Raw genomic sequence first — 13106 nt, 5'->3', positions numbered from 1 at the left:
TTCTAATTTAAGCCCATTATAATTCTTATCTAATAATCTTCATTGTTTTCCAAATCTTTATATACTCAGGTATAGTTAGCAGAAGTTATAAGATTCAGTGGCATTAAGTTCTACACAGTTGGCTTCCGTTTCATTTAAAAAATAGATTCTGAAAACTGTATGTATGTGGTTGCCTTTGAAAGTCTTTGGTAGGGAAGACTTTGGGGGAAAGCAGGCTCTTAGTGTTCTGTGTACAAATAGATTTTTTTCTTTAACGTGGTCATGTTTATGTTAACTTGATATGGGAATATTTATACAGTGTATTTTTCATTCAAGTTAAAAAAAGAATATTTGCTGTTGTAGAAAAACATCAAGTGGAGAAACAGGACACTTTTACAGAAAAATTAATTACTCAGATAATAAAAAATCTTCAAGTGAAAATTTCCAACATCCATATTCGGTATGAAGATGATGTAAGTGTTTTAATAGATGAAACTTGTTTTTATATTTATGTAAATATTTTACTGTTTGTTGATACCTGCTCTATAATGGTCAACCTATGGGATACTGAGAAGTGGAAGGATACAGAGCTGAAAATGACCCGATCTTTCTTTTCTGAATAATAGTTTTCATTTGCAGTATTTATTGCCTTGATAATACTTTCCTAAAATGTTCAGAAATCAGATAATGAAGGCAAATGCCTTTCTATGTTACAGTTACCTTTGATAGTTGGCATTATGAGTTTAGCAGTTAAGTATTTTTAAAATATATTTACCTCCCGGAAACTACACTGGTCTAGGAATCAATAGAGCTAGACTTGGATTGTTTATGTCTAGTAGATACTGTATTCTCTCAGAATTACATAGTTATTGACTTCTAGTACTACTGTGAGGTCAGTCATCTTTTTTAATAAGCTTTTTTTTTAATAAACTAAAAAACATGGAGATTTATTTACACCAATCCATTCATATTTGGTATTTTAATTAATATTAGGAAAAACTATAGGAATAAAAGGTGTAGAAAGTTGGTTTTTGAATGTTTGAAATGTTTTTGAATGTTTGAAATAAGAGTATGTCCCAGAAAATGAACTTTTTTCTATAAAGTGGATTTTGTTTAACTAAAAATCTGAGTAAAATTTCCTCTTTCCTCTTTAGATCACAAATCGAGACAACCCACTGTCATTTGGTATTTCCCTTCAAAATCTCAGCATGCAGGTACTTTGTTTTCAAAGAAATTTAACCATATTTAATTGTGCAGTATAGTTCATCAAATTCTTAATTATTTTTCATGTATGCCAGCATCAAAAATAGTTGTCTGAATGGAATTAGTATAGAAAGTGCATAGGCTGGATTGGAATTGGCGGTAGGTAGTTCAGCATTTCAAAAATGATTCATATTCAGATTTAGTTTAAAATAATGAGGGCCATGGGACACCTGGGTGGCTCAGTGGTTGAGCGTCTGCCTTTGGCTCAGGGTGTGATCCCAGAGTCCTGGAATTGGGTCCCACGTCAGGCTCCCTGCATGGAGCCTGCTTCTCCCTCTACCTGTGTCTCTGCCTCTCTCTCTTTCTCTCATGAATAAATAAAATCTTTAAAAAATAATGAGGGCCTATTATTTGCAAATTATAATATTGGATATTTTTTCTTAAAAAATACATTTCTTAAATAAGTAGAAAATAAAAGTAATGAATGTTTATCTCAGAACCTTTTGATAAGTCATGAAAAGCATAAAGAAACAAATTGCTTCTTTCCTTACCACCATTTTCAATATTGTGGTGAACTTTCTTCTCTAGTTTTTCAAATTGAGGATTTTTAAAAAATTATTTATTCATGAGAGACACACAGAGAAGCAGAGACAGAGGCAGAGGGAGAAGGCAGGCTCCTCACAGGGAGCCCAAGTGGAACTCGATCCCAGACCCCGGGATTACACCCTGAGCCGAGGGCAGATGCTCAATCGCTGAGCCACCCAGACGTCCCTCAAATTGAGGAATTTTTAAAGTAGAGGAGCAAATAGAAGATTATGGAACATTGGGTTGCATCCAGAACGGACAGTTGTGGAATTTGTCATGTGGTTTAAATTTTAAATACCTTTAAAGAATAAATAAACTCTTAAGGAATAAAGTTTACATCTGTTTTGTTTTCTACTCTCACCCTTCTCTCAAAGATAAACATCCTAAATACTATGTTCCATGATTTTTATATAAATTTTCATTTTCTCATCACAGTTTTTTTGACATTTACTTGTGTTGCTACACATAATTCAGTTTAATTGCTATGTAGTATTTCATTACCTGCTTTTTATTTGTTATATCCATTGGGTTTTTGTGTATAATTTCTTTTTAAAACATGGATCCACTACAAGCAAAATAAATAAGAAAAGCCAAATGATAAGTAACTGAATGATGTTGGGTGGGGTAAACTGTCAAATGCTGCTATAAGTTTGAGAAGTGTGAATGGGGAATTAGCCATTGGCTGTGAAAATGTGGAGGTGTAGTGGGTAACTGTGACTGCAGTGGTGTTGACCATTACCTTTGAGAGACCTTGGAAACTGGTCCCCTAGCCCAGACCTATTCAATTAGAAACTCAAGTTGGGGGCCCCACCAATCTAGGTTTTAGAAAACCCTCTGGGTGATTTTGATGCATGCTCAAGTTTGAAAACCACTGTTGTCATCTCTTCAGTTCTCTACCAAAAAATGAAAACCATCTTTGTAGAATAAGCATCTAAACACTTTATTCACCTCAGTGGCTTCTCATTGCTATTGGAATAAAGCCAATAATTTTGTTTTAAAATAGTTTATAGTCCTTTTGTAATCTGACCCCAGGTAACATCTGGTTTTACCTCTTTCCTTTGTTTGCTTTATGTTCTCTGGCCATACTGGGCTTCTTCAGTTCCCTGAATATTTTGCATGTTTGCATATTTTCCTACTCGGAGACATTCCCTACTGACTTTAAAATAAAAAATTTCTTTTCATATGTCATATATTAGACATCACTTTCTCCATTACACCTCTGAGTTTGAGGCTCCTACCTTATTCTGAGAACTGTGTATTTAACCTCTAGGATGGCACTTAACTGTTTGTGATTGTTTTTTTATGTTTTTTCAGTCAACAGTGAGCTCCTTGAAAGCAGAGGCTTTCTTGTGGTTAATATTCTTCCACTGAATGTTTTCAGGGACATTTTTATGGGAAATTGGTTAAGGGCACGGTTGGTATGGTTTATCAGTCTGCCATTTCACATGTAATTGACTTTTACTTTTTAATTTTTCTTTTCAGACAACTGATCAAAACTGGGTTCCATGTTTACATGATGAAACTGAGAAACTAGTTCGTAAGGTAAAATATTTTGTCAACCCACAGACTTAATGAAAGAAATTTTTAGAAAGGCAAATGGTAATATAAAGATTTATGTGAATTGTGTTTATTTGCTTAACTCTATTACAGTACTCAGTTGTTTGAGACTTCTGAAACTAGCATATATTAAAGATCCTTTAAAGGAAATGAGATGTAATAAACATGATTTATTTTCAGTTAGTCCGATTGGATAACCTTTTTGCCTATTGGAATGTGAAGTCTCGGCTGTTTTACCTTAATGATTATGACGAATCACTGGTAAGTAAATCTTTTTGATATGTGCATGTATACCTTTGTTGGTAGCATATTTTGCATAAGGTTTTATTCATTATTGTTTATTAACATACTATAGCCTGTGGTCTTTTTTCCTAGGCAAAATCCATTAGCATTTACAGAAATAGGTGAATGTATATGTGTGCCTATACACAAACATGTATAAACATACAAACATCTTTTTTTTTGTATAATTGACATGCAGCATTAGGATAAGTTTTATGTGTGCACCATAATGGTTCAGTATTTGTATGTAATGTGAAATCACGAGAAGTTTAATATCCATTATCGTACATAGTTAATTACAGAATTTTTTTTCTTTTGGTGAGTACTTTTAAGATTTACTCTCTTAGCAATGCTAAAATATGCAGTGTAGTATAGTTAACTATAGTTGCCATGCCGTATATTATATATACCCCATGACTGACTTACTGGATAACTAGAAGTTCTTAATCTTTTGACTTCCCTTTACACATTTTGCATATCTCCTACTTGACCTCTGACAACCGCCAGTCTGTTCTCTGTATGAGTTTGGCCTTTTTTTTTTTTTAAGTATTCCACATATGTGTAATACTTGTCTGTTTGACTTATTTCACTTAGCATAATGCCATCAAGGCTTATCCTTATTGCAAGTGGTAAGATTTCCTTCTTTTTAACGGCTGGATAATATTCCAACATATAAATATATATTTTTATAAATACATATAAATATATTTCAATATATATTATATATTACATATAATATTCCAGTATATAAATATATATTATATATATAAATATATATATTATTTCTATATACAGTATATTTTATTTACATGTTCCTTAATCAATGGACATTTAGGTTGTTCCCATATCTTGGCTATTACAATTAATGCTGCAGTGAACATGGAGGTGCATGTATCTTTTCTAGTTCCTGCTTTTCTTTGAATAAATATTCAGAATGGATTGTATTGTAGTCCTTTTAATTTTTTGAGGACTCTCCATACTGTTTTCCATGAAGATTGTATCAGTTTACATTTCTATCAACAGTGCATAAGAATTTCCTTTTCTCCACATCCTTGGTATTGCTTGTTATTTCTTGAGGGTTTTTTTTTTTTTTTTTTATAATAACCATTATGACAGGTGTTAGGTGATATCTCATGCTTTTGGTTTCCAATTCCCCTGATGATTAGTGGTGTTGAGTACCTTTTCATGTACCTGTTGGATATCTGTTTGAAAAATAGATAGAGAGTTCCTCTCTCATTTTTTTTTTTAAAGATTTATTTATTTATTCATGAGAGACCCAGATTGAGAGGAGAGGCAGAGACACAGGCAGAGGGAGAAGCAGGCTCCTCGCAGGGAGCCCGATGTGGGACTCAATCCCTGATCTGGGGATCATGACCTGAGCCAAAGGCAGGCGCCCAACCGCTGAGCCACCCAGGCGTACCATCCTCTCCCATTTTTAAATTGGATTGTTTTTCTGATATTGGGTTGTCTGTGTATTTTGGATATTGACCCCTTATCAGAAAATTATTTGCAAATATTTTCTATATAGTAGTTTGCCTTTGTATTATGTTGGTTTCCTTTGCTGTGCAGAAACTTTAGTTTGATGTTCTACTTGTTTACTTTTTTGTTGACTTGACTTTTTTGTTGTTGTTGGTGTTGACTTGACTTTTGGTGTCAGATCCAAATTATATCATCGAGACCAATTTGAAGGAGACTTCTGCCTATGTTTTCTTTTAGGAATTTTATGGTTCCAGGGCTTACAGTCAAGTCTTTTAATCTACTTGGAATTAATTGTTGTGTATGGTTTAAGGTAGTGGTCCAGTTTCATTCTTGTGCATATGGCTGTACAGTTTTCCAAATACCACATATTGAAGATTTTTTGGCTTGTATATTTTTTCCCCCATTGTATATTTTTGGCTTGTTGTAAATTAATTGACCATATATCAAGATACTCTGGTTATTCAGGATCTTTTGTGGTTCCATATATACATTAGGATCATTTGTTCTGTTTTTGTGAATAACGCCATAGGAAATTTGATTGAGATTGCATTGAATTTGTAGATTTCTTTGGGTAGTATGGACTTTTTAACAGGATTATTTCTTGCAATATAGATCGTGGAATGTGTTCCCAATTTTTTGCATCTTCAATTTCTTTTCAGTATCTTACGGTTTTTGGTATACAAAGCTTTCACCTCCTTGGTTGAATTTTTTTTTTTTTATTTAAAATACTTTTAGTTTTATTGTTTTAATTACCTAAAGCTACAAAATGTGAGTAACAAATGTCTTTATAATAGTTTCAGTTAATTTTCTTTTTTAAAAGTTTTTATTTAATTTCTAGTTAGTTAAGATATAGTGTAATACTGGTTTCAGAAGTGAATTTAATGACTTATTGCTTACAACACCCAGTACTCATTAGGACAAGTGCCCTCCTTATTCCTCATCACCTGTTTAGCCCATCTCCTGCCCACCTTCCCTCTAACAACCCTCTGCTCTCTGTGTTTAAGAATCTTTTATGGCTTGCCTCCCCATTTTCTTTTCACCACTTTTGTTCAATTATACATGAGTCTAATCGGATGGTATTTATCTTTCCTTGATTGACTTCCTTGGTTAAATTTATTCCTAGGTATTTTATTTTTTTTTGATGTAATTGTAAGTTGGATTGTTTTCTTGATTTCTTTTTCTGTTACTGCATCAGTGTACAGAAATTTAGTAGATTTTTGTATGTTAATTTTGTATACTGCAATTTTATTGAATTCATTTATTAGTTCTGACAGTTTTTGGTGGAGTCTTTATAGAGTTTTCTATAGAGTGTTATGTCCTGTACAAATAGTAACAGTTTTACTTCTTTTCCAGTTTGGATGTCTTTTATTCTTAATTGCTCTGGCTAGGTCTTGTAATACTATGCTGAATAAAAGTGGTAAGGGTGGGCATCTTTGTCTTGCTCCTGATCTTAGAGGAAGAGCTTTCAGGTTTTTTTGTTTGTTTGTTTTAAGATTTTATTTACCTTTTCATGAGAGACACAGAAAGAGAGGCAGAGACTCAGGCAGAGGGAGGAGAAGCAGGCTCCGTGCAGGGAGCCCAATGTGGGACTCGGTCCCGGGAATCCGAGATCACGTCCTGAGCCAAAGGCAGATGCTCAACCACTGAGCCACCCAGGCATCCCAGAGCTTTCAGTTTTTAATGTTGAGCATGTTAGCTGTGGGATTTTCATATATGGTCTTTATGAGGTTAAGGTATATTTATACCACTTTCTTGAGATTCTTTATCGTAAGTGGATATTGAGTTTTGTATACAAGCACATTTTATATATGTGCTTGTACAAATATGTATACAGATATGTACATATATAAAATGTGCTTGTATACAAATATGTAAAAACATACTACATATCTAAATAGTTTCAGATCATTCTTAAATAGTACTAATTTAATGGGATATTGTCTTACCACTTTAATATTTTTCATAGCTAAGTCCTCCTAAGTTTCAGTTGTTTATTTTTTAAATCGCTTTAAAACTCTGTTTTGGTATGTAAGGATTTTGTATGTAGGATTTTGTCTAATAAGGATATATTGGCATGAATGTAAATAAAAACAGTTTGTCTTTTAATAGGACAGCTTGAAGAATGGTATTGTCACTGACAATACTGTTCCAGAAGGTTATGATTTTGGTAAGTACATTTTATAAAATAAGAAGTGCAATTAAAATAATTGGTATAAATTTTAAATGAACATTGATAATGTCACTGTGATGTTTCATGTTAGTTTTGTCGTATAATTAAAAGTATATAATATACACAAAAACCCAGTTCTATGCCATTCATTGTTGGGGACCTTTTTGCTATTTTTTGAAACTATAGGAAAGAAAAATGCCTTATAAGAGAGAATGTAATAAATGTGGTAAATCTCTAAGTTTTATTTAGTTATAATCTTTTAAAGATGTTTTACATGGCAAATACAATTTAATAAGGCTAGCTGCTATAGTCCGTAGTGTTATCTTGTTATTTTAAAAATGTATATTTAAAATTTTTCTTCACATTTTTTTCTGGTTCCAAGTTTTCAGAAATGAACGTGTAGTACTTTTATAATCAGAAATGAGCAACTAAAATTTTGAGTTGAAAGAAGTACTGTTTTCTTTTACTCTGTATAGGCACTCGATAAATTCTGATTGATGGGTGGATAGTTTATTTATTGGATTTAGTTGTTTGATGTTATCAACCAGTGATTCTTTGCTATATTCTTCTGCCTTTATGATTATACTTTGTTAATTTCCTGAAGTGTTTTTTTTGTTTGTTTGTTTGTTTTTAAAGATTTGACAGAGAGCGAGAGAGCTCATCATGTACATGAGCTGGGGGAGGCACAGAGGGTGGGAGAGAATCTGGAGCCAAAAAAAAAAGCAGGCTTGAGCTCACCACCCACGATTGTGACCTGCGCCCAAACCAAGAGTTGGGTGCTCAACCAACTGAGCCACCTGGGCGCCCTTGATGTGACTCTTGTTGTCATATCTTGAAATCATTGTTTCACTCTTGAAACCAATTCAAAGCCAGGAAATGGGTATTTTATTTTCTAGATTTTTTTCCTGAAGGGAAACATTGAGAACAGATGAGATTGCCTACCGTGTCTTATTGGTTCTCCTATCACTCTAGGTTTGACTTATTTCTCCTTTGCCCTACTGTCGTTTCCTGCTGCATTAATGACAGCCTGATGAGTGAGAAACTACACAGTAGTTTGCACAGAGGAATTTTAATAGAAATACTGTCACAGGATTGGAGTAACAAGAGATTGGCTAATAAAAAGTAGAACTCTAAAGAGTATAGGAATAATAGGAAGAACTACCCCTACCCAAGGACAGAGATGGAGTGCCCAAAGAACAGAGTCTGCCTGCCTCAGCACTGAGATCTAGACCTTATTGGAAAAAGGACATGACTAGGGCTCACTGACTGCTGGGAAAGTCTTTGTGGTGCTGTGCCTCTAAACTTCTTGGACATTTGCCCTCAGAAACTAGCATTTCTCATGGAGCATTGTCTCAGAGGAGGCACTTCCCTGCAAAACTGCTGCCTAGCTGCCATGCACTCAGCAAGCTGGTGCTGAAGAAACCTGTTGTGCTGTAGGAGCTGGACAGTGGAGGAGCTGCCTTTCGTATGAGTCACTTTGTAGGATCTGAGCTGTGGAAAAGCCCTGGCACTTTCAGGAGTCTGAAATGAGCACATCAGAACCAGGAAGCATAACTCCTCCTGCAGTATCTCTCCAATGTCTAACACTATGCTACCTGGTAAAGAAAAGAATATTTAAAGGGCCCAAATTCAGTTTTTAGAGGAGGTAACCTAGGGTGAATTTGCAATTCACAGACAATAAACTGATAACTGGTATATACCTGCTAGGGAGAGAAGGCTTCTTTTTGTTTGTTTTTTATTTAATGGGAGAGAGACAACAGCTTATTTATAAGATGGAAAGGATCTATAGAACATGAAAAATGAAGGAAGAGAGAGAAAGGATGATTTCTTTATGACATATGGGTAGGAGGAGATAGAATCTCATGTGCAAGTGGAGTGCTTTGCTGCACAGAGGAAATGAACATGATTAGTTCATTTATGAGACAGATTTTAGGTATAAGAGAGAAGTCCTACTACTGGGTATTAGGACTTCTACTGGGTAGGAGTTTATGGAATTTCTCTTATGAGCTTTTATTTTTTAATATCTGAGGTACTGGGGATTTTGGAGGGAGGAGAGGCTATGAAATAGTCATGTAGATAAACAAGAGAGTGAATTGACTAGAGTAGTGTTTTCGAAGTGTCGTTCAGACTACTGGAAACTTACTAGAAATAGAAATCCTAGGTCTATTCCAGACATATCTGAATCAGATTCTCTGAGAGTGAGCCTTGAAAATCTATGTTTTAATAAGCTTTCCTGGTGAGTTTGATGATTTTGATTAATTACAGATTTTGAGAGTCACTGGCCTAGAATAGGGGTTGAGCAATTTTTAATTTTTTTATAAAGGGCTACGTAGTAAATATTTTTCAGTTTGAAGTCTCTGTCACATATTTTCCTTTGCTTCTTTTAAACAACCCTGTAAAGGTATAAGAATCATTCCTGGTTTACCGGTTGTACAAAAACACAGTATGTTATGCATTTGGCCTATCCTGAACTAAATATTTTATGATTGCTCAGCAACATTGAGGACCTTTGGGATTTATGATATTAAAGTGAGACCAATCCATGTGATTGTGTTTTTGTTTTTTTTTTCCCCAACCAAGTTCAACTTCTCAGGTAGGTTACAGGTATGTAGAGTAAATGGAGGGGGTTTTTATCCAGAATTAGGGTTTCGCCTGGTAAGTACTGACAAAGTGAGAAGACAGAGGAGTGAAGAGTGAATTCAGGGGAATGATTAAATTACTGGTCATAGAATTTTAATAGTGAAGAGAGGGAACTGAGAATAGGAAGCAGAGGTGAAGGACAGAGAAAAGCTACAGGATCAATGAATGTGGGTCCCACAGGATCTGAAGGTTTAGTATTGAAGTACTAGAGAGGTGGTGGTGGTAGGAGAGTTAGGTTCTGGAGACTGGGTTTATGGAGAGGTCTAGCATATAGATATGATAAGATCTAGAAGAGTACAAGGCTCTGAGAGGCTATGGTTTTGGAAAGATCAATTTGTATGTTGAAATCACTTGGAAATTAGAGTTGCCAGGAGCTAAAATCAGAGAGAGATAGGAGAGGTTGTAATCTAGGGATGGATGGAGATTGCAACCAGGGAGGATATAGGGGGTTGTGCAGTCTTGTACGTAACATAAGAAAGCCAGGGGAGAGGAATACTTTTATTTTTCAAATAGTGGTGGTATTGTTTTGTACATTTTTAAAACTTAAGAAAAATTATTTTAGAGAAAGACAGAGAGAGAAGGTGAAGGGGGAAAAGGCAGAGGGAGGGAGAAACTGGAGTAAACTCCATGCCGACCATAGAACCTGACATTGGGCTCAATCTCAACACCCAAGATCATGACCTTAGCTGAAACCAAGAGTTGGACACTTAACTGCCACCCAGGTGCCCCTAAACTTCCCTTTCTTTACTCTTTCCTTCCATTTATGTATATGTAAGTTTTTCTCCTTTTTCACTGTATGGTACTCATACTATTGTATAGATGTACCATGATGAATTTAACCAGTCTCTGTTTGTTGAATATCTTCTTGTCCTACACAAGTTCAGAATATATTTGCTCACTGTGTAAAAAAATTAAGTGCTGTGCCTCAGGAATGATTAAAACAAGAGGAACATACTATGGTTTTATATAGATTAACTTAAAATTTAATAGTTGATCTCTATATAGATTCTGCTATTTCTAGTCTTGCTCTGCAAGAATATTCTTATTCTTTTTGGCACTAAATATAAAGGGTTGAATTTAATCCATTTTAGATTATGGGTTGAACCAAGAAGTTATCCTGGGCTAACTCTGATTCATCTTCTCACCTCTCCTTTTACAAGTTAAAGCAGAGCAGATGGATACATAAAAACTGATCAGAAAAAAAAACTAATCAGAAATTCAGAAATTATAATTCTGTAATGGAAGTCAGTGGTCAAATAAAATCTTTTCTCCCTTAGCATTTTTAATATAAATCTTTTAAACTGTATATTTTTGTTAAGATTATATTACTATACTATTTTTGCCTTTTATAGTGTTCTTGCTTTTAAGGGTTACGTTGGTATTTTGAGGGGGAGTTCACATAGTCTTCATTTACTTAAAATATGAATTATAGGTAGGAAAAAGATAAAGAATCTTCTCCATTTATTAAATGACAGTTCATCTGACTAAATTACAGCAGTGTGACGGTCTGGGAAAGTAGACAGTATAAGAAATGAAAGTCAGTATTTTCCATTTCATCTCTTTAGTACTTTGGGACTCTTGAAATATAACTCAGTTTATTTTTTTGATATCTATGTTATCTTTCAGTGTTTCGCCCCATATCTGCTAATGCCAAACTTCAGATGAATCGGCGATCAGATTTTGACTTTTCTGCCCCTAAGATAAATCTGGATGTTGAGTTACATGATATAGCAGTTGAGTTCAATAAACCACAGGTGATTTTTTTTTAGATGAAATTTTAAATTGTGAGCTATAATTTGATAAAAGCAGAACTAAGATTTTAAATGTATTTCAAAGTTCCTCAGTGTTACATGAAAACATCCTTTAAAAAGTCAAGAATTTAACTTTTTTAACAGTTGAACAAAAAAATCTTAAACATGTAATAAAGAGGCTTAATTTTTTCCTTCTTTAGTATTTCAGTGTTATGGAGCTTCTTGAATCAGTTGATATGATGACGCAAAATCTGCCATACAGGAAATTCAAACCTGATGTACCTCTTCACTATCATGCCAGAGAATGGTAAAATGACTTACATTTTAAAAAAATTGAGGTCTAATTTGACATATGAGTTTCAGGTTTATAACTTAATGATTTGATATTTGTATATGTTAACTTTTTTCTTTAGAATTTTTAAGATCTCTTAGCAACTTTCAAATATGCACAGCTTAACTATTAGGACCACGCTTTACATTGTATCCTCGTGACTTATTTTATAACTGTAAGTTTGAACCTTTTCAGTCCCTTCACCCATTTCACTCACTGCCCTTGCTTTACCTTTGTCAACCACTAGTCTGTTCTCTGTATCTATAAGCTCAGTTTTTTGGTTTTTGTCTTTTAAGATAACATATGTAAGTAAGATTGTATAGAGTTTATCTTTCTCTAATTTCATTTTATATAATGTCCTCAGGGTCCATCCATGTTGTCACAAATGGCAAGGTTTCATTCCTTTTCCTGACTAAATAATGTTCCACTATCCAACTCTGTGTGTGTGTGTGTGTGTGTGTGTGTGTGTGTGTGTGTGTGTATGGAACATTTTCTTTATCCATTCATTCCTTGATGGTCATGTTGGGTTTTTTTGTATCTTGACTATTGTTAATAATGCTACAGTGAATAATGGGGAACATACATCTTTCTGTGCTAGTGTTTTCATTTTCTTCTTCAGATAAACACCCAGGAGTAGAATTGCTTGATCCAGTTTTTTTTAGATTTCTAAAATACGGCATAAAAGTGAATTTTCTGGGATTATTAAAAACTATAGTTTGTGTCAAGCAGTGTCTTTTTTTTTAAGCAGTGTCTTTTAAAAAAAATTCAAACTTTCATATTATATACTTTAAACCTATATGATTAAACTTGAACATCAGATTATATGAGTCTATAAAATACAGCCCCTTTCTAAAATTCAAAAGCCTTCTCATTCTGTTTATTAAGCTCTTGCTGTTTTCTAGAAGTTGCAGTTACTCTTTTAGTTGACTTTTTAATTACTGTTCAGGTGACTAAAGTGCTGTTTGCCAAGTAATACTTTAATAGTCCTTCTGTAGAATTATGTCTTTTTTCTAACAAAATTCAGTGGTTTTGCTTGTTTTCACTCAGGAAAGAGAAAAGATTAATAACGTAATCTTAATACAAACTGGGCTGGGAAAAATCAAGTGCTCAGATAGTACACCATTTTCAT

At 34.0% G+C, this 13106-nt stretch overlaps 1 protein-coding gene across 6 annotated transcripts in view; it reads left to right on the top strand.

Annotated features, from left to right (window-relative positions):
• VPS13A (vacuolar protein sorting 13 homolog A) overlaps positions 1-13106 on the top strand; it is a 235292-nt gene that overhangs the window by 31516 nt on the left and 190670 nt on the right. For 4 of the 6 annotated variants that reach the window (XR_005354104.1, XM_038527037.1, XM_038527038.1 and 1 more), the window contains exons 6-12: positions 343-452; positions 1134-1193; positions 3250-3309; positions 3505-3585; positions 7195-7252; positions 11522-11649; positions 11847-11953. Coding sequence is in view for 5 of the 6 variants with exons in the window: in XM_038527037.1 (XP_038382965.1) it covers positions 343-452; positions 1134-1193; positions 3250-3309; positions 3505-3585; positions 7195-7252; positions 11522-11649; positions 11847-11953 (604 nt within the window). In the remaining variant the exon portion in view is untranslated. Of the gene's footprint in view, positions 1-342; positions 453-1133; positions 1194-3249; positions 3310-3504; positions 3586-7192; positions 7253-11521; positions 11650-11846; positions 11954-13106 lie in introns of those variants that run through there. The other 2 variants (XM_038527040.1, XM_038527041.1) reach the window with 2 other exon arrangements.

Source organism: Canis lupus, chromosome 1 (assembly GCF_011100685.1).
Source record: "Canis lupus familiaris isolate Mischka breed German Shepherd chromosome 1, alternate assembly UU_Cfam_GSD_1.0, whole genome shotgun sequence".
Classification (NCBI taxonomy): Eukaryota; Metazoa; Chordata; class Mammalia; order Carnivora; family Canidae; genus Canis; species Canis lupus.
Note: the sequence above shows the minus strand (reverse complement) of the source record. Positions and strands in the feature narration are given on the sequence as shown.